Below are 25,731 nucleotides of genomic sequence, written 5' to 3'. Positions count from 1 at the left end.
GACATATATGTATGATGTGTGTATGTGTATTATGATGTGTGTATGATATACATGTGTATGATATATGTATGTGATAGATATGTCTATATGTGCGTGTGATATGTATGTATATGTGTGTGATGTATGATGTGTGTGTGATGTGTATGTGTATGTATGTGTGTGTGTGTCTGTGTGTGATGTATGATGTGTGTGTGATATGTGTGTGTGTGTGTGTGTGTATGTGAATGGGGGTATGTGAGTACCACGTCACACATGTGGAAGTCACAGGAGAGCTTTGTGAGGTCCATTCTCTCCCTGTGTGGTCTCGGGGATGGGATTCGGGTTGTGAGGCTTGCCCTGCCACCTTTAGTCTGCTGAGCCATCCTGCTCATGCTCATCTGTTTCTGCGCTTGGCATCGCTTCCGCTGCCCGACCACTAGGTCTGCTGTGCGTCTCTCGCACACAACCGTCTTCCCGGAACAGCTTTGACCAAAGGGCAGGAGGACCCCAGGAAACGTCTGAGCCCTCTTGCTCCAGCATGACTCCGTTGCTACACCGTTGGGGAAGCTTCTCTCTTACCCCAAACCATCTCACCTTCCTCTCCCCACGCCCACCAGCATCAGCCCTTCTGTTGGACAGCAGCTTTCTAAGGCCAGCGTCCGTCTGTGAAGCGTTGAGAGGAGCTGTCTAGACATCCGAGTTTTATAAATAGTTCATTGTAGAGCCTGTGCTGGGACCCTTTCCATGCTTTCTATGAGAACTGCTGTCCCTTCCCCTCCCAATAATTAAACAGAAGCAAAGCTCTTCCTTCTGTCTCCGTCCTATATTATCAGCGAGGCGAACGGCACCTCGCGCCCGACCTTGCTGTCCTCTTAACTTCAGTTCTAGGTAACTTATTTTCATATCTTGGTCCTGGTCCTTCACTCTGACAACTGACATTTTTTTTTTCTGTATTCTACCAGAATTCTCAATATTTTTAATCCTTCAGAAAATTCAGGTAGCTTGCTTATGTGATAGAAAAACCCAGTGCAAACCGTCTTATTCCAGAGCAACTTAATCAGTCATGCTGGGTGATTAATTTTTTTAAGATAAACTACGTCATTAAGACACATTTTCCTAAGTTTGCTTGGCTTTGGCATCTGTGATCTGCCGGTTCCTCAGATGAGTGCCCTGCTGGTGGCAAGACAGCTACTATGTCCTCAGACCGACTCTCCTGGGCTGGGGCTGGCTTTTGAATGCTTGCCCCAGCAGCCCTCCAGGACTAGAGGAATAGGATCTGCTGCGTTGCATACATTTTCTGGATTCAAAGAAGGAAAGGAAGGACTTCCCCCAAAGCACATCGAAAGCCCAGGTAGTCAGTGGGAGGAGAACTGTGTTGGAGGAACCAGCAGCTCTGACAGAGCGTGACATTACTTTCTATCTTTTCCACAACCCTCCTGGTTTCCCAACACAGATCAAAGTCTGCACTAAACACCCTCATGTGTGTCTGCCCGCATGAGCTGGTGAGGATCCCGGCAAGCTCACCCAGGGAGTGTTTTGAGGAATTCTACTAAGATGTTTTAGAAGCTCGCTTTTTAAATGCTCGTTGACTAGAAATTTCAGTTCAGGTTTGCTGTGGCATGTTTAATCTTTGAATCTCTTTTAAGAGGTAAAACTGAGTAAACGCCCAACACCCCCCTTTGCTTCTCTTTAAAGGACGCTGATTTTAAAGTGTAACAGCTACAGACATGCGCGGTGGTGGGGAGGCGCCATTGAGGAGTTCATCCAGAAGCACGGCACCGACTTCCTCAAAGACCATCGCTTTGGTTCCTACGCTGCCATCCACGAGAACACGCTAGCTAAGTGGTGAGGCACTGCTGCCCACGGGTGTTCATGCCGTATTGTAAGGGTTTAAATTTACTTGGAATCAGCTTCAAAACTAAACTGGAAAGTGCTCGGTCATCTCCCTCCATCTCCCCTTTCCTAGGCTGCCGTAGTAGGGTTGTAGGATCACAGGTTGGCTTTTTAATTTTGGGTTTTGAAGGTTATTTTTATGGGGAGCGTATCTGCCTTTAAATTTGGAACTTTGGGCCGGGCAGGGGTGGCGCACGCCTGTAATCCCAGCACTCTGGGAGGCAGAGGCAGGCGGATTTCTGAGTTTGAGGTCAGCCTGGTCTACAGAGTGAGTTCCAGGACAGCCAGGGCTACACAGAGAAACCCTGTCTCGAAAAACAAAAAACAAAAAACAAAAATCAAAAAACACAAAAAACAAAAACCAAAATAATAATTTGTAACTTTGATTTGTCATGTGGGATAGCATCTTTTGAAACACAGTCTGGCAGTGAACTTTCCATGTAGACAAAGATGACTTTGAACTTCAGATCTTCCTGCTGCACCTCCTGAGCTGGGATAGCAACCCTGCCCCACTGTGCCTGGATTTTTAAAAAAAATCAACGTAAGGACTAGGCACATAGCTCAGTTACAGTGTTCATCTAGCATGCCTGAAACCCTGGTTGGATCCCAGGACCCCATAAAGCCAGGGATGGTAGCACAGGATTGTAATCCCAGCAACTGGGCAGGGGGCTCAGGCAGATGCTTAGTTTAAGGTCATGTTTTGCATTGGAGGCCTGTCTAAGCTACCTGAGGGCCAGTTCTAAAAATGAAAGGCAGAATGCAGTTTCATCCATCTCTTAAAGGTACAAATGGAAGTTTGATTAAATTATTTATGTGTTTTCTTCTTACACCTTTGAGCTGGTCTGTTGTTAGACTCAGAAGAAAAACCATATGGTAAGGAGGTTCTGTAAATTGGATTGATGTTCTGCTGTCTAAGCAAAGACTGCTTGGTCTGTCTCCTAACTGCCTTCCTAGGTGATAGAGGGAGGCGTGATTGGGTTTTCAGTCTTGTTTCCAGTTGCTTAAAGTAAAATGGTGGTCATGTTTTTGTTGTTGCTGTTTTGTCTGTTTTTTTTCTCTTTTGTTCTGTTTTGTTTTCTTCTGATTTTTGACTTGTTTAATTAAAAAAATCAAAACAAAGGAACCAACAAAGGAACCAAATCTTTATCTTCCAGGTACGTGAATGCCAAAGGTTACTTTGAAGATATCGCAAATGCAATGGAAGGGGCATCGGAAGAGATTTTCATCACAGATTGGTGGTTAGTATTTGTCGTGAGAATCTTGTCTGGAAGCTTCTACGCTTAGAAACGTGTTATTGGAGACTCGGGCTCCCCCCCCACCATGAAGCCAACAACAGCTGTGATGGCTTAGCCAGTCGTAGCCCACTCAATAGTCCACCCCAGTGACAGCCTTTCCAAAACTGGTCCTCAGCTGTTACTCGATCCATGTTCTCATCACCGCAGCAGAAGCATTGCAAGGGAGGGAAGGTTGGCCTCGGCTCACGGTGAGAGGGTACAGCCCACCGTGCTTTGCCAGGTAGGCCTGGTGGCAGGCGTGTGAAGGGCTGTTGTTATCTACATGTCCAGGAAGCAGAGGGAGATGACCGCCTGTGTCCTGCTCATACTCTCCTTATTTGGGCTAGGATGCCAACTCGCAGATGATTGATACACTCCCATCAGTTATGGTAGGACAGGTCTCCCCACTTGAGCCGTACCCACTCTGAAAACCCCTTCACAGACCTGCCTAGAGCTTTGTTTCCAATGCGACCCCTAGTCTCCATTAAGTTGACAACCACTGTTAATTATTGCAAACATTTCTTTTTTTCTTAATTTTTTAAAATCAATTAGTTTATTTACTATACATCCCGATATCAGCCCCCCCCCCCATAAAACTGATGTAGCATCTTGTATTTTTAAGATTACTTCACTTTGTGTGTATGTGTATGGATGTTTTGCCTGCTTGTCTGTTTGTATGTCTCGTTTGTGGCAGGTGCCCTCGGAGGCCAGAAGAGGGCATCAGATATCCTGGAACTAGGGTGAACAGATGGCTCTCAGATACCATGTGGACTCCGGGAATAGAACCTAGGTCTTATGGTAGAGCAGACACTGCTCTTAACCACTGAGCCATCTCTCCAGCTGCAAACTTCTCCTTAAAATATTTAACCTGAATGGCTTAGAAGCAGACATGCAAATTTTGTGTTGCTAAGTATGTTACCATGCAAATGTGGCTGTGGCGATGGAAAGCACATTCTATCCAGGTATCTTTTCATTTCTTAGCATGACCTTCATGTGGTCCAATGGGCAGCTCCTGAACTTTGCCTCCGATACTGAAATACTTGCTGTTACTGTTGAGAGAATCGGGCTGGAGAAGCTCTTTTCCCCTTCTATTAGATTTTAACTGATAGAACCGCCATGGGAGTCATGACGCTTATTAAAATCATTGATCTCTCATATCTAAAGCTCCTTGGTTCTGGGGGAGTTGGACCTGGGGAGTTGGTGTAGGCTTTGTATTGTAGCCTGATTTCAGGTCCAGTTACCCATCATCTAAGAAAGTGAAACCCAGTACAGATGCCCTCCCTCCCCCTTCTCCTCCCTCCCCCTCCCCATCTCTCCCACTTTCCATCCCCATCCCTCCTCCTTCCCCTCCCCTCCCCCTCTGCTCCCCCCCCTCTCCCATTGTCCTTTCTTTTCCACAGCCTTGGAGAGTTCCTTCTGAACTCAGCTGTATTGTCTAGGATCTCTATACATTTTAGTTAAACAGTCTGGCCTCCAGCACTTCTGAGGAAAAAAATTTCATACTATTTTTTTTTCTTAAGTGCTTTCAAATTTTTCTGACTGTTCGGTCTTCAGCTGTTTAGTTATGATTTTTGGGTTTATCATATGTGATAAACCTACTCTGATGCTCTTGAATTTATTTTCTATGTGTCTAGCCAAAATTGAGAAAATGTTTCTTCAGCATATACATGTGTGTGTGTGTGTGTGTGTGTATAGTTAGGGTTCAAGAATCGCTGAAGGAAGACCCCAGACTCAAATAGTATGCGAAGGCAGGGAGTGTTTATTCTGTAGAAATTACCGACATGCAGGGGCCAACCCATCAAAGAGGCTCATAGGCCCCCTTTTACACAGTGCTAGGGAAATTTTCCAGAAGGGTTAGGTAACCTCTAATATGATTAGTAGGGGCAAAGCAGTGACATTAGTACAGTTTTGATTGGTTGCTAAGTTAGTTTCATTATATTTGATGAGACCTTGAAGAGTTTTGGAAGCCAGCTCAGTTCTGGCTTTGTTATCTCCTGTGGCTAGGAGTCCCAGGAGCTGCTCAGGTCCAGACTTGTCAGGGCTGTCACTGACTAAAGTCCTATTGTCAATGACTCTTTCTCAGGAGCCCAGTATACTTCCTGGGGAATTGGAAATTTTATTCCTGAGGTTTCTGAACCTCTCAATATGTGTGTGTGTGTGTGTGTGTGTGTGTGTGTGTAGCTTCCAATAACTCAAAGGTTTCTCCTTTCCATGTTGTCTGCCAGTCTTCAAGGCTGTCTTCATATCTTTAAATGTTTTTCCTCTTTGTCGTTATATTGGATAGTTTCTTTTTTTCTCTAAGTTTACATTTATTTGTTTGTTTGTTTGTTTGTTTGTTTTGTGTGCAGATATAGATTTGTGTGTGTGCATGCATTTGTCACAGCTGCCCCACATGGAGGTTAGAGGACAGCTTGCAGGAGTCAGTTCTTTCTTCACCATGTGGGTGCTGTGCCTCAAGCTCACCTGCTCAGGCTTGGTGGTCAGCGCTATTACCCACTGGTCCTTCCCGCCTGCCCCGTGCTCTAGCCACCGTCACACTTTCGTATGCAGTGCTCCATAACCTTTATTCTGGTATTGATCCTTTGGGGGTGAGGTCTGGTACCTTTTGTTTTACTATCTTTGTGGTGGTTTTGTCTTTCATTTTAGAATTTTCTGATTCTTGGTATCTTCTGTTTCTCGGAGCTTTTTCCTCCTTTCATTCATCTTTATATATTGCAGTGCTGTTTTTTTCATATTCGATAATTGAGATGACTCAGCGGGTAAAGGCGCTTTTTACCCCATGCCTGATAACCCAAGAGTCCTGGAACCTACAACGGATGAAGGAGAAAACTGACTCCTACAAATTGTCCTCTCTTCTCCAATGTGCACTCTGCTTACAAACGCATACACACACACACACACACACATACACACACACACACACACACACACACACACACACAGAGGGAGAGAAATAAAAAAGAGAGAGAGAAGTAGAGAAAGAGGCAGACAGACAGACAATAGAGTTTTAAAATACATATAAAGTCAATAATGATAATCTCAGCATTCCCAATTCCTGTTGGTATTTATTTCATGCAAGTTGATTTTTTTGCTATGTACCAAGTATGTTTTTAAAAAGTATTCTAGAAAATTAACATGATGTAATACTTTCAGTCTTCTTTCTTTCCTTTCCTTTTTATTTGTTTTATTTTTGAGACAGGGTTTCTCTGTGTAGCTCAGCTGTCCTGGAACTTGCTCTGTAGGCCGGAACTGACCTTAAACCCAGAGGTCCTTCTGCCTCTGCCTCCAGAGTGCTTGGATTAAAGGCATGCACCACCATTCCCAGCTAAGAGTTTTAGGCTTATTTAAATGTGTAGAGACTGCTTCCTAGCATGCCTTTGCCTCATTTGGATTAAGTGGAAAGTTCAAAGCAGCCTTTGGGATATTTAAACATTCTTTTTAGATTTATTTATTTCATTTTTGTGTACATGAGTGTTTCCTGCATGTATGTGTGTGGGCTGGCAGAGGTCAGAAGATGTCAGACCTGGAACTGGAGTTTGAGTGCTGGGACGTGAACCTGGGTCCTCTGCTAGAGCAACAAACCCCCTTGACTGCATGCCATCTTGCCAACGCCTAGGGATTTTTTTCTTATTTATTTATTTCCTTTTAGTGGGTGGGTTTTATTTGTTTGTTTGTGTTATGTATGTACATTGAGAAATGGCTCAGTGGTTAAGAGCACTGACTCCTCTTCCAGAGGTCTTGAGTTCAATTCTCAGCAACCACAAGGTGGCTCACAACCATCTGTAAAGGGGTGGGGTTTTCATGCCAGTTTTATTCCCAAAGCTCTACTGTTGTCTGGTCCGTCGAGGGTGCACTGCCTGGTCATCTGTCTGGGGCATGGTCTTTCTGGGGCATGGCTGCGCTCTGTAAGTTCAGTTCCTCAGACTCCTTTGCTGCGGATCAGATCCCCACAGGGACAGCTTGTGAGTGAGCCAGGTGATCGCAATAAACATGGGGCTGGCTCCACAAGGCTTCACATTGGTTTTTCACTGAGCTTCTCAGTTAATGAGTGTCGCCTAATTCTCCACTACATGGAATTCATTTACATTTTCTTATTTGATTTTGTATTGATCTACATAGAGCTCTTTATAAGATTACATTTTTGGGCACGCACATGTCATGACACCCACGTGGAGAAAAGAGGACAACTTGCATGGTCCTTGGGACTGAGCTTGGGTTTTCAGGCTTTGCAGCAAGGGCTATTACTCTCTGAGCCATCTCACCGCCTCTTTAGGGTCCTATGAGCGCGAGTTGATAAATTGGTCAGTAAGCACTTCAGATTTTTAATGTTATTGTAAACAGGCTTTTGTCCATTGTCTTTATATCTTGTGACAGTGCTAACTAAATTCACTTATTGCTGGCAACCCTTTTGTAGATGCTGTATGACATGACTTATGAATGAAAATGATTTAACCACTGCCTTTCAAATTGGTTTGTTTTATATTTACCTTCTTGCCTTATTGCATTGACTAGAACCACCATAAGATGAGTTGTCATGGTAGTATTGCTCTCCATGTCTTTCCCCCATATTGATATGACACTGGGTTACATTTTGAAAACATACTCTTTTTTGAGCAAGTTCATTTAATATTTTTTGGGGGGGAGGCTGTTGAACAAGTCAGTGGACTTTATTACTTCTGGGGTGTGGGGTTCAGGAGCTCTTGGTGGGATGGGTCCATTTCCTCTTCACCACCACAGGCTTCTGGCTTCAAAGAATGGCACTGGCCCTGCGTCTGGCCACCATTGGCGGATCAGGGCGATACTTGTTCTTCCAGATCACGTGCCTGATGTGCTGAGGCTAGTCCGAGCATTCCTGTGGCTGAGCATTCTCGTTGATGGTGGTCCTCACATAGGAAGTGGCAGGTTTTCGCTGACCGGGTCTGCATTTCATAACTACCACGACCCCTTTACCATCAGCCTCGGGCTCCATCTGACAGTCTTGCGGTGAATTAGCCTGTTGGTGCGGAAGGAGTTCAGATTACTGGGCTCTGTGCTGTACGGCTGCTGATTCCTCTTAATGAAGAAACTGGAGCAGCTCCGAACGACCCTCCATTGCAGATGCGCGGACATGGCGGCAGCTCCTCTCCCTGTGGCGGCCGGAGACGGAAAGAGCTCATTTCCTTTTTTTAATTAACAGTTATTTATGTGTATACGTGTGTGTACATGTGTATGCCATAAGGAAGGTGTGCACAGAGACCAGACAAAGGTATTACACGTCCTGGAGATGGAGTAACAGACACTTGTGAGCCCTCCAATGTGGGTGCTGGGATCTGAACTCAGGTCCTCTGCAAGAACAGGAAGTAGTTTTAAGCTCTAAGCCATCCCGCCAGCTGGTAGCTCATTTCTATTTACACTTTATTAAGAATTTTGTTTGTGAAGGGAGGGGAGAGATGTCTCAGTGGTTAAGAGTACTGGTTGCACTTCCAAGGACCCAGGTTCAGTTCCCAGCACCCACATGGAAGCTCACAGCAGCTATAACTCTAATTCCAGAGGACTTGACATCCTTACACAGATACACATGCTGGCAACATACCAATGCACAGGAAATTTAAAAAATTGTAAAAAAAAGAATTTTGATTGTGAGTGGTTATTGAATTCAGTTAATGCTCTCTGCATGTTTTGTTCTGTTTTTTTCTCCCCCCTTTTTCAATTAATATGAATTGCATTGCTTTTTACATTTTAGGAATAATTTTCTTTTGATTTTTAGGTAGAAAGGTTTTTACTCTTTTATTAAATACAAAGGTTTTGTTTTCCAGGATTTATTTTCTCTTGAGAATTTCATACATGTGGACAGTGTAGTTTTATTATGTCCCACCTCCAGTTCATCTCAACCTGTCACCATATCCCCCTCTGACTTCGCATCCTCTGCTTTCAACCCTCTGTGGCCAATTACTGTTGTCTGTATGCCTGTGTATGGATGTGGGATGCAGAGCTCGCCCTTGGAGCTTGGCCAGATCCTGGGACCACACCCCAAAGAAAAGAGGCTCTCCCAGCAGCCAGCAGGGACCAAGCCAGCTCACTCAGTCAACAGCGTCTCTAGGGAGGAAGGGAGTATTGAAAAGAAAAAGACAATTAGACAGCCTTATAACATGACCCCAGCCAGTTTGAAGTTGAAGTGGGTTTATTTTTCTCTAGTCTGCTTTTATACCATTTTGGTTGACACAAAGAATGGGGTCAGTTCTAGGTTAAAGACAAAGTAGTTAAGAAACAAACAAGGTATAAACAGAGTAGCTAAGAAACAAACAGAGCATAAACAAAGGTTGCAGGCTTACTGTATTCAGGTTCTTCAAAAGTCCTCTTGATACAATGAACACATTTCTCAGCTCTATTCATCTTAAGCCTACTTCCTTGTCCTAGCCCAATGTCAAATCCCTGACAAATTTCTAGAGGCCAGCCCCAAAAGTTTTTCACACAACAGCCAACAGCCAGCAGCCAGCAGACAACAGTCAGCAGCCAGCAGTCAGCCCTAGCAGTTGATGTGGGATTTGATTGCCCACAGTCAATCACTACCCATGGTCCCATCCAGCCCAGAGAATAGAATTTCACACCAATCCTTCTGGCTCTTCCTATCCACTGAAGCTGGGGTTTTTTGTTGTTGTTGTTGTTGTTGTTTTGTTTTTAAAATGGAGCATACAAATGATTTCTTCTGGTCTTTGTCTCTTACAAATCCTGCTGGTTTTCCTTAAGCAGAGGACCTCTTGGAGGCCCATGTTCCCATACAGAGAGAGCTCCATGGGGTTAATCCTCCTTGTCTCCGACTCTGCCAGGCCTCCCATTTCTGGGGAGAGGGGAAGTTTTTGTTGTTGTTTCTCATTTCAGAGGTGTTACATCAAATGTAGGCTGGACTTGAGTTGCCTTTAGACCCTAGCAATGGGTTTGTGGGGAGCGTGACTCTGTTGGTACTCTTAGCCGGCTTGTGGCTGGACTTACTACGGCAGAAGAGCCCAAGGGATAACTTCCACCTTTACAGAAGTCAGATGTATCAGTGTCCTTCTCAAAAAGCTCCAGGCTCCCATGGAACCTGAAGTTCCTTTGTAACTGGGAGTCCGTATGTGCACAAATGTGTCAGAGTGCCTTCAGCTTGCTATAGCTGAATGCCCGTTTACAGAGAGCTCTGTTTCTTTCAGTGAGATGCCCAGAGCTGAACAATCCTAGGATTGGGGACATAGCCTAGCATTTTCAAGGTTCTGGTTATCCCTTTAGAATTTGGCTATGTGTGTGTCCCTATAAGCACCTGCCCCATACAGCATCCATCCTATCACTGCAAGCTTGGGTAGGCCTTTTTTCTGATGTGGGGTGTGTGTGTGTGTGTGTGTGTGTGTTACATCCATGGGAAACTTTTTCATTAACCCTATTTACCCTGTCAAATATCTCACTGTCCAGGATTAAGTCAACTTTAGTTGCACAAATGTAGAAAATGTAAATTTAATAGTGCAAGGTAGGCTATGACAGCAACGAAGGAAATAGAAAAATTGGGTAGGTAGTTGCTTCTCTTTCTCCTCTCTGTATATCTGTCTGTCTGTCTGTCTGTCTGTCTCTCTCTCTCTCTCTCTCTGTGTGTGTGTGTGTGTGTGTGTATGTGTGTATCACATTTTATTTTGTACAGGCCCCACGCTGTCTGCACAGTCCAGGGTGGCTTTCAACTCGTGGCGGCGCTCCTACCTCCATCTCCCAAATGCTGAGATTATGGCTGTGGATCCTGAATTATTTTAACTGGACAAAGTTTCCTCTATGAAATTGCTCATAGCCTTGTAGCTATGAGACCCCTACAGCAGACTCAGTGGCACGTGCCTGACACTGGTCTCTGTGACAGAGAACTTTTACTTTTGTTTCAATCTCATTCCTTTTGTTTTTGTGATTTCAGGTTAAGTCCAGAAATCTTCCTGAAGCGCCCGGTGGTGGAAGGCAACCGCTGGAGGCTGGACTGCATCCTCAAACGTAAAGCAGTACGTATTTCCAGATGGGCTCCCACAGTTGTTTACCGTGCATCGTGGAGGCACAGGGTGGGGTGTAGTTGGTGGGCCACCTGGCCTACATGAGACACTGGCTGGTTTTTATCCCAAGGACCTGTAAAACTAACTGTGGTGGCACACCCCTCTAAAGACAATGCTTAGGAGGTAGAGAAAGGATTAGTCTAGGCTAGCCTAGGCAGTAAGGCAAAGTCAGGACCAGCCTGGGCAATGTACTGATAGCTTTTACTTTAGTGGTTCTCAGCACTGCTAATACTATAACCTTTTAATATAGTTCCTCATGATGTGGTGACCCCCAACCACAAACTTAATTTGGTTGCTACTTCATAAGTAGTCTTGTTACTGTTATGGATTATAATGTAAATATATATAATGTGTATACATACACACACACACACACACACACACACACACACACACACACATTTGTTGTGGGACCTTCCTGTTTCCCCATTCATTTGGAAGAGTCTGGGGTGAACGTAGGGGGAAGGTGGGAAGATGTCTCAGCAGGTAAGAGCTTTTGCTGATCAGTGTGGAACTGAGTTTGAACCACCAGTACCCAGATAGAAACTCAGGTGTGGTCATGTGCACCTGTAACTTTAGCGTTGAGTGAGATGGAAACAGGGGCATTGCCGGCTTTGGTTGGCTGCTAGCCTGGCTCTGGCTCAGTGAGAGACCCTGTCTATAACGTAGAGAGTGACAGAGAGGGGACATGGATCTCTTTCCCCGGTCTCTACACACTGACACACACACCAATGCCCCCTCCCACACTCTCTCCTACATACACACATATACAAACAACAGCAGGGAAGATGTTAGGAAATATGGGGCTTGGTTTCAGTCTGAGGACTGTTTACCGTGAGGCTAGCCTATAGATTCTGAGCAAATGTTCTTTTTGTTTACAAAGTTGACAGCTGAAACAGTATAGATACATCATATTGCTAATGGATTCTGCTTATGTGACTAAATTAGAATAAGCCTGGGTTTATTATTCATACTCTAATTAGCGAGTGCTAACCCTTTTACTCTGGCTTGAATCTGTCTTGGTTTCTTTCCCTCCCTTTTCTGAAGCATGTTCTAGCAGATGTTTGGATTCTGAGCCACCTGGGCCAGCATTTCTCCTTCTAGCGGTCTGCACACCCTTCTCCCTCCTATCTTCTTGCTTTCACTAACTTTCTGCCTCTCCCTCCCCAGTTCTTCCTTCCTTCCTTTGTTGTCCTTTCCCCATACCTTCCAGAAAAGTTTCCACAGGCATCAGTACATAGCCCTCATCGCTGATACTAAGGGAAGGTAAACTTTTCTTCTATCCACCCAGCGTGACTTTGATGGGTAGCATCATCCATCCCATTCACAAAACAGGAGACTGTGAGCCTGAGATGTTCCATTCACATAGTCCTTAAATAGCTCGCTCAGTGTATCTACGATGAGCTATGTAAGACACAACCACCACGGAGCCTGCAGTGGATGTCTTTCCAGCCCATCCCACCTACTTCTGATGTCATACCTAGCCTTACCGTCTAACTCCCTACCCATGAAAGGATTTGGCATTCTCCCTGTTTTTCTCTATGAAGCAGCTCCTTTCCTAATCCCCCTTAGAATCGATGTCTGCAAACTCTTCCGGAGCCTTCACTCATACTGGGAGACCCCGCCCACAGTGCTTGTCTGGGAGTTCACTTAGTTTAGGTTTCAGTCACATGAGCTTGTTGGATGCCTCCCCAATGTTTATGAGCATGGCTGATCATAGGGGAGTGTGTGATTAAATAAATGCTGTGTGGGATTCCTAAGCCATGGAAGAGTAGAGGCCACACATGTACAGTTTTCCTGTCCAATGGAGAAGACATAGTCTCACAGCAGACATCCTGATCCTCTGGCTCCTACAATCTTTCTACCACTTCCTCTGTGATTGATCCCTGAGCCTTGGATGTGGGGGGCGTCTCATTGCAGATGTGGCATTGGTGCTGGGCACCCACAGTCAGTTGGTCTGTGTATTTTCTTTAGCCTGTTATGGCTTTTTGTAATAGCCTCTATCTGCTACAAAAAGAGGCTCGTTTGATGAAGGGTAAGAGCTGCATCGACATGTGCACACAGACCTGATCCTGGCTTGGGAAAGTGGCAGTAGTTTGCTCTCCTTAGGTCTGCAGCCTTGGCAGCCGTGGGTAGTTCGAACTACAGCGATTAGTGATGGCTGGGAGAGGGAGAAGCAGCTCTCTCTAGAGAAGAACTCCTAACTGGTTTCTAGCGCCCAATGGTCAACCGTAAACACATACACACAAGAGACACTAAATGCACTCTTCCAGGCTGTATGTATATGTGTGTGTGTGTTTATGTGTGTATACATATCACAATAATAAAGAAAAATAGAGATCATACATGACAATAGGAAGAGGGCATAGAGGAAGGGGAAGGGGAATTGGGGGGCCAAGGTGTGATAGTATAGACCTGAAAGATGATCAGAGCATGTTATACACTAGTGTAAAATGAAACCCATTGGTTTCTTTAATACATACCAATAAAAATGAAAAGAAAAGCCACAAACATATCAAAGGAGAAAATGTCTACATTCAAGGGTTGGAGACAGCTTACTGGGCAGGCCTCACAGAGTGTCTCTTACACCCTGAGGCCTTTAGGGGATCTTGGAGTGGGAAAATCCCACAGGAGCAGTAAGCCTTGAGAAAATGGGGATGCTCTGTTACAGTAAGGTTAGGTTGGGTTTCCACTGAGAAATGGCTGCAGCTAAGGTGTCGGGCAGAGAGAGAGAGCCAAGCCAGGGTGTGTCCTTCCCAATGAACACTTATGAGGATCTATGGATGCTTAGGGTGATGAGGAAAGGTCGATAAAGTGGGGTTGGAATCTGGTAGTGAAATCGAGTAGAGGGGACTTGGATTCAGGAACTTCAAGTCTTTCTCCCTCCCTCCATCCTTCTCTCCTTCCTCCCCTTCTTCATTCCTGCTCCTCCCCCTTTCCTCAGATTTTCACCCTTCTTTTCTCTTTCCTTTCCCTTCTACCTTCTTTCTGAAGTAGGGATTAAGCCCGGTGAATGCTCCTGTGGGGGATGGGGAGGCTGGATGGGCGTGGCTACTGCCTTTGGTAGCCACTGCAGTTGAGACACTAAATGCTGAGAGGATAAATTTCCTTGAGCTATGGCAACCTGAACTCTGCAACACTGTTGTGAAGGTTCCAATCTAAGGAATATGAGGTAGACATCAAAGGAACTTTACAGAGCAGGAAGCTGACAACAGTCAGATAAAGGTTTTGCTTTCACATTGAGTTTGTCATCAAAAATGTGATTTTCTTTTTCCTTTTGCACTATAAGATACAAGATTGACAGAGCTATAGTCAGCTGTCAGTGGGAAAGAAATCCACCCTAGAGAAGGGACATAGATTGCTACCCCTATACCCAGAGAACCAGTGGGCTGCTAAGCTGAAGGCTGGGATGGCTTGCAGGGATAGGGAGACGGTGTCTTGAACTCCCAGGACAAAACAAAACTGGTTAAAAATACGTAGATATTTGTGCTATGGTATCCCAGTTTCTTATATTTAAATTGTGAGGATATGATTTCTGCTTTTTTTTCTTAAATTACATTTTTAATTTATTTGTATGTGTACACATGTGTGTGGAGGTCAGAGGACAACTCGTGGGAGTTGTGGAATTCATATTCTGGGAGTCCAGCATGGAGGCAAGTCCTTTACCCACTGAGCCCATTTTATCTCAGAGGCAGATTTCCCCTTTTTGAGGTGGGATCTCATATCCCCCAGGTAGCGTCTATCTCCTCATCTGCCTGCACCTCTTCTCCAGTGCTGGGATTACAGCTGGACACCACCACACAGGGACTTTAACTTTCATCATTGGTTTTCCATCTTCCTACCATATTGGACCCCATCCCCACCCCCAAGAAGGTCTTGGCAATGAATTATTTCTCTGGGTTGGGGTTGTATAAGGTAGTGACAGGCAGTGTACCAAGTTGGTGGTGCTTTGGAAGTATTTGAACCACACTGTTTTGAATAATCAGAGAGGAAGGTGGCTATGAAGAGGGTCTTTGGGATTTCCACTCTATTTTCTTTTCATTGTCTTCATGTATATTTGGTATATCCAAAGCCCCTAAAATTCCCATGTTTGTCATGTTGTACCACTATATCTGATAACAAATTAATTGGGAAGGAGACCCAGATATACATCTGAAAAAAACGTATCTTTCAGGAAGGCTGTTCTCTAAAACTTTGTTTACGTTCATCAAAGATAAGAAACATGTTATTTCACAAAGGTCCCTCCAGGAGTAGTGTGTGAGCGTGTGTGCGTGCGTGTGTGTGTGTGTGTGCTCGCGCGCGTGCGCGCGCGCGCGCGCGCCTGAGTATAGCTATGCATGTGTGTGTGTTTTGAGAGAGGGTCTTATTATATAGTCCTGAATAGTCTGAAACATGTTATGTAGACCAGGTTGGCCTTGAACCCACAGAGATCCATTTTCATCTGCCTCCCAGCTGCTGGGATTAAAGACTTCTTGCCCCACCATCCCTGGCCTGGAGTTAGTTGACTTTGGTTCAGGGTGAGGATGATCAGAATGTAGTTTTGTTCTGCTGCACATTGAAACCCCACTCCCCCAGCGCCATTTTCTGAAGGGAATGTCTTTTCTCTAATGCATTGCTTTTTTGTTGCTTGTTTTGCTTTTTACCTTTTGCCAAACAGCACGTGGCTATACCATGTGACTTTACTTTGGGGTTCTTTCTACTAGTTCATTGATCTGTGTGCCGATTTTTCGGGCAGTGCCCTGCTGGTTTTGTTTCTTTGATGGTTCTGTAGCATAACTTGATGTCAGGCATGGTGAAACCCCCAGCATTGTTCTCTCGTTCAACCTTGTCTGCTTATTGAGGTCTTTTAGGCATCTGTGAATTTTAAGAATTTTAGGCTTTTTTATCTTGTGAAGAATGTCATTAGAGTTTCTGTAGTGATTATATTAAACCTGTAGGCAATCTTGGGGGACCCAGCCATTCTCACAAAATTACTTCTGCCAATCTTGGAACATAGGAGATGGTTCCACTTTTTCAGTGTCTTCTGATATTCCCCACAGTTTTACATATCACAGGCTGACACTGAACTCATTATACAACTGACCTTGAACTTCCAATCCCCCTGCTTCATGCACCACCAAACCTGGCTTCTGCATCCTGGGGCTGGACCCAGGGCCTCAAGCACTCCACCAGCTAAGCCACACCTTCAGCATATTGTCTGTAATTAATTGCTTCAGTGTTTTAAATGTTCATTGTAGAGGCCTTTGATTTATTTGGTTAGGTTTATTCTGAGGTAATTGTTTTCTTTTAAGCTTTTATGAATGGGTTTGTTTTACTGATTTATGGTCTCAGCACATTCATTGTTCACCCACAGGAAGGCTACTTCAAACTACTTTTTGAAATTACAGACTTAGCATCTGTCTTTTGTAGATTGGGCTTTTGCTTTACTGCAGTAGTGTCTATGGTTTTGTAAACCCGCACAACTACAGAAAGGCAAATGGCTTAATGTTCCATTAAGGAACGAGTTTTCTTTGCCATTTATAGAGTTTGTGACTGTGTTGTAATACAGCTTGTGAAAGAAAAGAAATCATTGCCTTATTATCATGGGAATCTGCCGTGAACTAACTGTTTATTATAGGTATAAGCATAAGCATGTAAGATAAGACCCACTAAAAATCACATTTGTATAATTACTTCCTTGTTAGTCATTGGTACTTAAGATAAAAGCAGGCAGACTTTCTACTCTATTTCCTTTATAGTCACTTTAGTCAAGTGAGAAAAGACATGATATGAAAGGAAATGCCAGGTGTAATAATTGGAAGATATTAGCGTAATCCATTAGAGTTAAGTCTTCATTATCTAAAAATCCACCAATTACTCAAGCAAAAGGGAAACTTCAGGATTTAGTCCGAGTACCTAATTTGCAAACACTGACCTTCATGAATGCTCGGCTTTAAGATCAAGAAGCAGAATTGGGAGGCCTGGAGAGATGGTTAAGAATGTTTGCTGCAAAGTCATGAGGTTTGATTTCAGATCCGTGTCTACAGGGAACTGGCTGGGCAGTTTTGTGTGGCTCTGTCACCCCTCTGCTGCAGGAGAAAGAGGAAGCTGGCTGGGCTTTACTGGTTTGCCAGCCTAACCAAACAATGAGCGCCAGTTTCGGGGAGAGACCTACCTCAAAAGAATAAAGAAGAGAGAGATAGCAGAGGGCACAAAGAGCCTTTCTCTGTCGTTCACGAAGCTTAGGGTCCCTTGTGCGTGGGAATGTATGTGTACCACACATGTACCACATGACCCGTTGCACCCGACGAAATGAGAGAAACACTCTCTAAAGACAAAAGCACAATTACATCTGTTTGAAATAAATGAGCTATGAGGAGTGGCGTCAGATAGAACCATATATTACTTAGGTTGAAATTTTGGGTTGTAAACTGAGTTGTATTTCCCTTTAAGTGTCTTCTTCTTAGCCCTGACCATAGTTCAGTACTAAAGTTTAAAACGTTTAAAAAGAATACTGAGTGATAATCAGGAAAAGAATGTATTCTAACTTTCCTTTTGATCCCTCAGTTAGTGTTTTATTAGAGCACACTGCCTGGCCAGATCATCAGAAATCAAGCTATTCCCTTCTACCCTACATTTTTACATGATTAGTTCTTTATTCAAATTATGCATATGTGTGATAATCTTTTTTTTGTTTTTTGGATTTTGGTTTTTTGAGACAGGGTTTCTCTGTGTAGCCCTGGAACTGTCCTGGAACTCACTCTGTAGACCAAGCTGGCCTCAAACTCAGAAATCCTCCTGCCTCTGCTTCCCAGAGTGCTGGGATTATAGGCATGCTCCACCACCACCCGGCTGATAATCTTTTTAAAAAAATAGTTCTAATTTTTAATTATATGTTTGTTGTGTGAACATGCATATGTGCACATGGTGCTTCACAAGGCCAGAAGTGTATGTGAGATCCCCAGGAACTAAGGTTGTAAGCTGCCCGGTCTGGGTTCTGGGAGTGAAACTTATCTTCAGTACAACTGGCTCTTAATTTCTGAACCATCTCTCTAACACACCATTCCTTAAAATAGACATGTATTAGTGTGTGTGTGTACGTGTGTGCATGTGCATGTGAATACATGCTTCAGTACACCTGTAGAGGCTTTCTCCTACCACGTGGGTTCTAGGGATCAAACTGAGGCCATCAGGCCTGGCAGTAGGCACCTTTATCTGCTGAGTCAGCTTGTGCTTTCCCATCTGATTGTAATCATAATTGATAGAGTGTGAGCAGTACAACAGTTCCTAAGGCTAGTTCTGCTGTTAACTGCAGAAGTAGACTTCCATATGTGTGTATACGTGCATGTGCAAACAAGTATGCCATATAGGTTTTGTTATTGTTGTTGCCTTTTCAGGATAAGGGTGATGTATCTATCTTCTAATGCACCCAATGAACACATGATTGTAAATCTAATGTTCTTCCAAAACCAAAGTCTCATTTCAGCCGTAACTAGCCAGTGAAGTGGTATGGTCTTATGAGAAATTCACATACTATATCATGTTCACTGAATAACAGTGGGAAACTATATTTTTATCCTGTTATCTACTACCTAAAGGCATGGACTGTTATGGCATTTGAAGTTGTAGTGTTGTGAAAACACATGACTCTTGTCGGTCAGATGGCACAAACCAGTGTGAGCTCACCAGGCGCTTTCTGCTTTAGTTTGACAGTAGAACAGTCTCTAACAGCTCTGGTTGTGTGTTCTTTTGGCCAACAGTCTATGGGCAGATCTGTGTTAATTTGTGAGTCCATGTTATACTTAGCTACTGGTACAATGGAGTTCTTTTACTAGTGACATAGGTATTCAGTATCTAAGTGTGAGGTAAGACCCAGCACATTCATCTTTGAAGATTTAGAAATGTTTTCTCCATGTAAATCAATTTTTTTTTTGGGGAAAGGAAAATTCTACATAAACTCCACCCTGAGACATTTAGGGCACATTTGGCACTAGTTGTTGTTTTGAAGACTCAGGGCATAGTTTTCCTCTGTGATAGATAAGTGCTTGGCAGTTTTCAGAAAGGTACCACAGCTACTGGACAGTTTCAGGTGTCGGTCTCTACACTCTGGATTTATAATTAGTGCAGGATCAACACTCTTGTGATTGATCTGGGGGAAGCGAGTGGTTTTTATTTTGAGATATCATCATATATAGCCCAGGCTGGCCTTGAACCATCTCTGTAGCTGAGCTGAGCCTTGAACTCCAGTTTCCTTGACTCTACCTCCCAAGCGCTGCAATAACCAGTATTTGCCACCGTACCTAAGTTTTATGTTTATCTGTGTCTTGACATCCTGTGTGTCATTCTGTGAACTGTCTGTTCCACTGTTTTCATACTAGTTTCCAGAATAAAGGAAATCTAACACAGGGAAAGGAAGAAGGGAGGGACGCCATCATTGTCCAGGGGCTGACTCCTGTTTTCTCATGACAGCAACAAGGTGTGCGGATTTTCATAATGCTCTACAAAGAGGTGGAGCTGGCCCTCGGGATCAACAGTGAGTACAGCAAGCGGACTTTGATGCGGCTGCACCCCAACATAAAGGTACCCCGGAACCAAAGATGACTGTCCCACAGGGGCTGTTTCTGTATAGATTCCCTTAATGCTCATTTTGAATGAACAGCATCAAATCTTCAGAAATGCAGACAGTATTACACTTTCTTGTGTTGCTTTCCAAAATTAGCATACAACGGCATGGGTATTTCACACATACATACCATGTTTCTTTTTTCTTTTTTTTTGAAATAGTTTTTTTTTAATTAGATATATTCTTTATTTACATTTCAAATGTTGTCCCCCTTCCTGGTTCCCCCCAAGAAAAACATACCGTGTTTCTATTGAACCCCTTCCCTGTCCCCATCACCCAGCCTACTGCTCCTGTATGCCTTTCCCCACAGTAGCCTTTATTCTGTGTTTATGGCCCATGTATTTTCATTCCCTCTTTCTCCCTGTTCCCCATTCCCTTAAGACTCCTTTTCCTCTCTCATAATCCTCTTTTCAGTCTCCTGATCCTGCTCATACCCCACAGATATGCACATACATACATGTTCAAGTCTAGGATGCACACACGAGAGAAAACATTTGGTATTTGCCTTTCTAGGTCTAGGTTACTTTACATAATATAATAATTTCCCCTTTTATCCATTTTCATGATTACTAAATAAGATTCTATTCTGTATACATGTACCTATATGTATTCATCTGCTGAGGGGCATCTGGGTCAGTTTCACTTGCTTGTGGTTGCGAATAGAACAGAAGTGCACACAAATGTGTGAGGATCAGAGTGGTGGAACGGAGTTCCTTGTCTAGCCAAGAGTACAGCTGAGCCCTATCGCAGTTTAATTTCAGGTTTCTTCTCTTTCTTTTCTTTTTTTCTTGGATATGTGATCTCACTGTGTTAGCCTGGTTGGCTTGGCCCTTGCCTGTAGACTAGGCTGGTCTACACCTCACAAAGATCCTCCTGCCTGCCTGCCTGCCTCCCAGGCTCTGGAGTGAAGAACATGCTTCACCCATCAAGGCTGAGTTCTTTAAAGACCTGCCGGCTGATTCCCACAGTGGCTGTAGCCACTTTGTAGCAGTTTACTCCACCAACAGGAAACAAAGCTTCTTCTTTTTCCCTCATGCTCTCCAGCATTCACTGTTTTGCTGAGGAGAGCGCTTCTGCCCAGCCGAGTTGGAATCGTAAAATGTCTTTAATTTGCATTTCTTTCATGACTAAGGATGTTGAATGCTTTTAAAACTATCTTTCTTTTGAGACTTGTCTGTTCAGCTAAAATATTTCCTCGTATTCCCTCTAATGATGGCGGTGAGTAGATGCTAAAATATTCCCTCATATTCCCTTTGTCATTGGGGGTGAGTAGAGCTTATGTTTCTCAACTCTGACCCTGATAACTGAGGATGAAAGTAGAGGCAAGAATATGCTTCCCGCACTGTTAGAATCAGGAGCTCTGTCTCCTGTCCACATCGACACTAAGATAAGCCCAGAGGCACGTGGAGAGAAGTTCACCACAGAGCTCTCTGATCGCTGAGAGCGGTGAAGAGCCTTGTTCTAGGATGTCGAATGCTGTAGATTTTCAGAATACCAGTGTCTAGGGTGAGATGTGGGTAAAGTAACTGAAATGACAAGCAGTTGGAAAAACTCCTTGACATCTCACAAGATCTAAAACCTGCTGATAAAGATCATCCAGCTACCAAGACATAAAACCAATGCTCCAGCAAGCTTAAACCTGCAACAGTTATATACTGCACTTGGTTAAAAATCAGCCCAGAGGATAAGTCACATTGTAGCATCTCCATGCTCATTCACCAGATGTAAGAGTGCAAGGCAGGACATCATTGAGGAAGTGAAAAGACAAGCCGCAAAAGAGGAGGAGATATTCACAAATCTATTGAAAAGGGCTCTATTTCCAGCCTATACAGAGTCCTTGAACAACTTGACCATTACAAGACATTTTTCAAGGAGCAAGGCTCTGAGTGGACACTTCAGAAGATTCCAATGCCAAGCCACACAAGATGACCTCAAACATTATTGCTAATCAGGAAAATGCAAATCAAAACTCCAGTGAGGTGCTCTGTTACATCTACTAGTCAAGCTACGATCAACGGTCAGGTGGTATCTTGTATTTCAGAGACTCTAGAACCTTTGTCCATGTTGCTGAGAATACAAAGCCCTCACCCATGCGGATGGGCAAATAACAGTACAGTCACTTTGAAAAACAATCTGCTTGTTCTTCAGAGTTAAGGATACAGTTGTCATATAATCTAGCAATTCCACCTCTAGGTCTACACTCAAGAGAACTGAAAGCATAGAACTGGGTACAAACCTATATAGAAATGTGCCTAGTAATGTGCCTTATAATAGCTAATAGGCATGAACAGCTTTAATTCTGGTCAGACGATAATGGATGAACAAAATTCAATATCTTTATGTTCAACATAGACAGAGGTGAAATTCTAAAAGATGACCCAACAGCGATTAGCTTCTAAAACACTACACTAAAGAAGCTGTCGTATTAGGTGCAGTGGCCCATGCCTGCGATCTCAGCACTTGGGAAAGAGCAGAAAGAGAATTGTCACAAGCACAAGAACAGTCCAGGTGATAAAATAAATTCTAGGGTCAGCCACAGCTACATAGGAACTCTCTCTCTCATTCTCTCTCTCTCTCTCTCTCTCTCTCTGTGTGTGTGTGTGTGAGAGAGAGAGAGAGAGAGAGAGAGAGAGAGAGAGAGAGAGAGAGAATGCACTGTATGTTATGTGAAAGTAGCGAGGGCTCTGTTTGGGATCAGGAGGATGATCGGCAAGAAAAGGAGAGAGAATGAGAAGGAAGTCAGATGACGTCATATATAATGAAACCTATTGTTGTGCGTGCTCACTTAAAATGAAATTTAAAGTGTTTTTAAAAGAAGAATTCAGGGTGGTGTGATGGATCCTGCCTTTAATCCCACCACTGAGGAGGCAGAGCTAGGAAGATGTCTGTATTTGAGGACAGACCAGTCTATACAGTGAGCTCCAGAGTAACCGGGGCTACACAGTGAGGTCCTGTTGTAGGAAGAGGAGGAGGTGGAGAAGAAGAAGGAGGAGGAGGAGGAAGAAGAGGAGGAGGAGTCAAGACAAAATAAAAGAACATACCAAAACTGATAGGAATTAGCAAAAGCAGTACAAAGGGGAGATGTTTATAGCTCTAAATCCTTCATTAGAAAAGAGATAAGGTCTCAAAATGTCAGTTCAAACCTAAAACTTAAGGATCTAGACAAAGGGGAACAAAGCAAACACGACAGCAGAGGAATGGAAATCAGAAAGAGTGCACAGACCCGCCACAGACAGAGGGAAACAATTCCATGGAACCACAAGTGGATTCTTAGAAGGATCGACCAGTGCAAGAAACCTGTATGTGGAAGGAGGTGGAGAAAGGAAAGGACTCAAGTTTCTGAAGGCAGGATGTGAAAGAGGGGCCCCGGGGAAGAATCCTCAAGAGTGGGAAGGATTCCAAAGCTTCTGTGAACACAAGCACACCCAATAATGGGGTAGACTGGACAAAACCCGCCAAGGCTAGCTCAGCAAGAGGAATCTGGATAGACACAGCCAGTCTGGAGCTCATTCAGTAGTTACAAATCTCTCCCCAGGGAAAAGCACTGGGTCCTTTTGATGGCTGCACTCATGAGCTTTACCCAGTGGTTAAAGCAGGCCTGCATCAGTACTGGCCAGCTCATTACTTAGGTAAAGCTCAGCGATGCACCCCAAAACTGGTAATGTGGTAAACTTCATGTTTTATGTATTTTACCACAATAAATGAAAGCATTAGCCAATACTTTTAGGGTCATCCTAATTGCAAAACAATAGGATCATATAGGGAATCGTCCTGAAACGGTTTATCAGTTTCTCCAAGTACCTTCACATAAGGAGATTTCCAGGTATCTGTATGCGTCTTATCACCAGGATACAAATATAATTTCTTCTTTTTTTGTTGTTTTTTTCTGTTTTTTGTTTTTTTGCGACAGGGTTTCTCTGTGAAACCACCCTGGCGGCCCTGGAACTTGCTGTGTAGGCCAGGCTGGCCTCACTGAGATCTGCTTGCCTCTGCCTCCCAAGTGCTGGGATTAAAAGCATGCACCACCACACCCAGCACAAATGCTAGACTTATAAATGTCTTTCCACAAATGCCTGTTGGCTGAATGTCTTATTTATTTACGTATTTTTTAATTTGCACTGAGGGTTACCCTTGGAGGGGGTGGAGAGAGAACTTACAGCTATTAAACTGACATAGCTTTAATGGTTGCCTTTCAAGTCAAATGACAGTTTCTTCAAAATATCTCATCTGGCTGAAAACTTTAACCGTAAGAGGTCACTGTAAGGGCCTGTGCTTGGAATCCCAGCATTTAGGAAGCTGAGACAAGAGGATCTCAAGTTTGAGACCAGCCAGGGTACTCCTTAAAAAGAAAAAAAAAAGACACAAATCTTTCTCTGCTAATACTGCGACTAAAATTTGAAGTTTAAGAAACTTTCTTTGGCGCATATAAAACACATTTTTGTACCTGAATTACTCTGAAGAATATTTTTCAAGGAGGAAGCAGCCCTGACTTATTGTGATGTGAAGACAAGTTAATCGAGTACATTTCCTTCTCCATGGATTTCCTGTCTGCAGGTGATGAGGCACCCAGACCACGTGTCCTCCAGTGTGTATCTGTGGGCCCACCATGAGAAGCTTGTCATCATCGACCAATCAGTGGCCTTCGTGGGCGGGATTGACCTGGCCTATGGAAGGTGGGATGACAATGAACACAGACTCACGGATGTGGGCAGTGTCAAGAGGGTCACCTCAGGACTGTCTCTCGGCTCTCTTACCGTAAGTACCTGTCACCAGGGTGGGACAGCACACAACCGGCAGGCTTGTCTAAACCCATACATGTGGCATGACTGAAAACTGACAGGCTTGTCATCTAAGTAGCGGGACTGACCCAGTCATGCAGAGCCTGCTTCTCCGGAAAGGCACGGTGGACATGCCTGCTTTCCTGAGCTAGCCTACACTACCTGCCTAGCCTGGAACCCAGCCTCTTTCAGCTTCTCTTCTGTAAGAAGAGAAAAGGCGAGTTTGGTGTGAGTATGTTAACTGAATCAGCTCCCTGGTTTTCCATTTGAACCAAGGATTTAATTTTGTATTTGAGAAAAAATATATTCATTGACAAAAATTGATTGCGACAATCAATACTTAGGTTAAATCAGAGTTAAGACGCCCATTAAAGGTCACTGCTGCAGTGCCCTTTGCTCGCTTATAAGAGTGGGTGCTCAGTTACAGCAAGCGCTTTCTAAACATCTTCCTAGTTACGGGCACAAAAATCAGTAAATCATTCTAGGGTCATTTAGAGGGAATTGGAACAGGGAACTAACTAATAACTACCTGCCAATCAAGAGCTACCAAGGTGCCTCATTTGTATATGCACCTGCCTTGTGTCTCAGCTCTATACTGTCAAAATGCAATATATTTATTCAAAAACTTGATGGGCTCTTCTTATTTACCGATGGGAATATCAGTGGCTTTTCTGGGGGTTGAAAGAAAGAGCAGTGGACTGACTAATGTGTTCTTTAACTCTTCTCATTGGTCGCGAACTTGGCAAGAAGCAACTTGGGGAGGTAGGATTTGTTTGGGCCCACAGGGTAAAGGGCACAGCGCCTGTGCTGGGGAAGGTGTGCATCCTGTCCCTTGCCCGTACCATTGCATCTGCAGTTAGGAAGCCCAGAGAAGACAAGCAGTCAAACCTCGAAGTCCACCCACAGTGATTCCACTCCCAGAGCGAGGTTCCACCTTCTAAAGCCTTTCAAAACTGCCACCAGCTGGGGACTAACTGTTCCAATAACCCGGGGTGGGGCAGGGAGAATGATCTCTATGATTTCAACCGAGGAAATCAGAGAAGCTGGGTAGTTTAACTGTGAAGTTAGATAGTGTAATCAGTGGGAGATAAAGGGGTTAGTGATATAAAACTCAAGTTTTATTTAGGCAAGGGGCACCCTTTAATCCTAGCATGGGAGGGACAGAGGCTGAT

The 25,731-nt window shown here is 44.0% G+C and overlaps 1 protein-coding gene and 1 pseudogene across 3 annotated transcripts in view; one reads left to right on the top strand and one right to left on the bottom strand.

Annotated features, from left to right (window-relative positions):
• The window catches only part of Pld1 (phospholipase D1), a 207,188-nt gene that overhangs the window by 113,528 nt on the left and 67,929 nt on the right, over positions 1-25,731 (top strand). For all 3 annotated transcript variants that reach the window (XM_052180714.1, XM_052180716.1, XM_052180715.1), the window contains 5 exons: positions 1,675-1,824; positions 3,027-3,110; positions 11,050-11,131; positions 19,628-19,738; positions 24,336-24,536. In XM_052180714.1, the coding sequence (XP_052036674.1) occupies positions 1,675-1,824; positions 3,027-3,110; positions 11,050-11,131; positions 19,628-19,738; positions 24,336-24,536 (628 nt within the window). The remainder of the gene's footprint in view (positions 1-1,674; positions 1,825-3,026; positions 3,111-11,049; positions 11,132-19,627; positions 19,739-24,335; positions 24,537-25,731) is intronic.
• On the bottom strand, positions 7,837-8,255 carry LOC127683460 (60S ribosomal protein L28-like; annotated as a pseudogene).

This window comes from Apodemus sylvaticus, chromosome 4 (assembly GCF_947179515.1).
Source record: "Apodemus sylvaticus chromosome 4, mApoSyl1.1, whole genome shotgun sequence".
Taxonomy (NCBI): domain Eukaryota; kingdom Metazoa; phylum Chordata; class Mammalia; order Rodentia; family Muridae; genus Apodemus; species Apodemus sylvaticus.
Note: the sequence above shows the minus strand (reverse complement) of the source record. Positions and strands in the feature narration are given on the sequence as shown.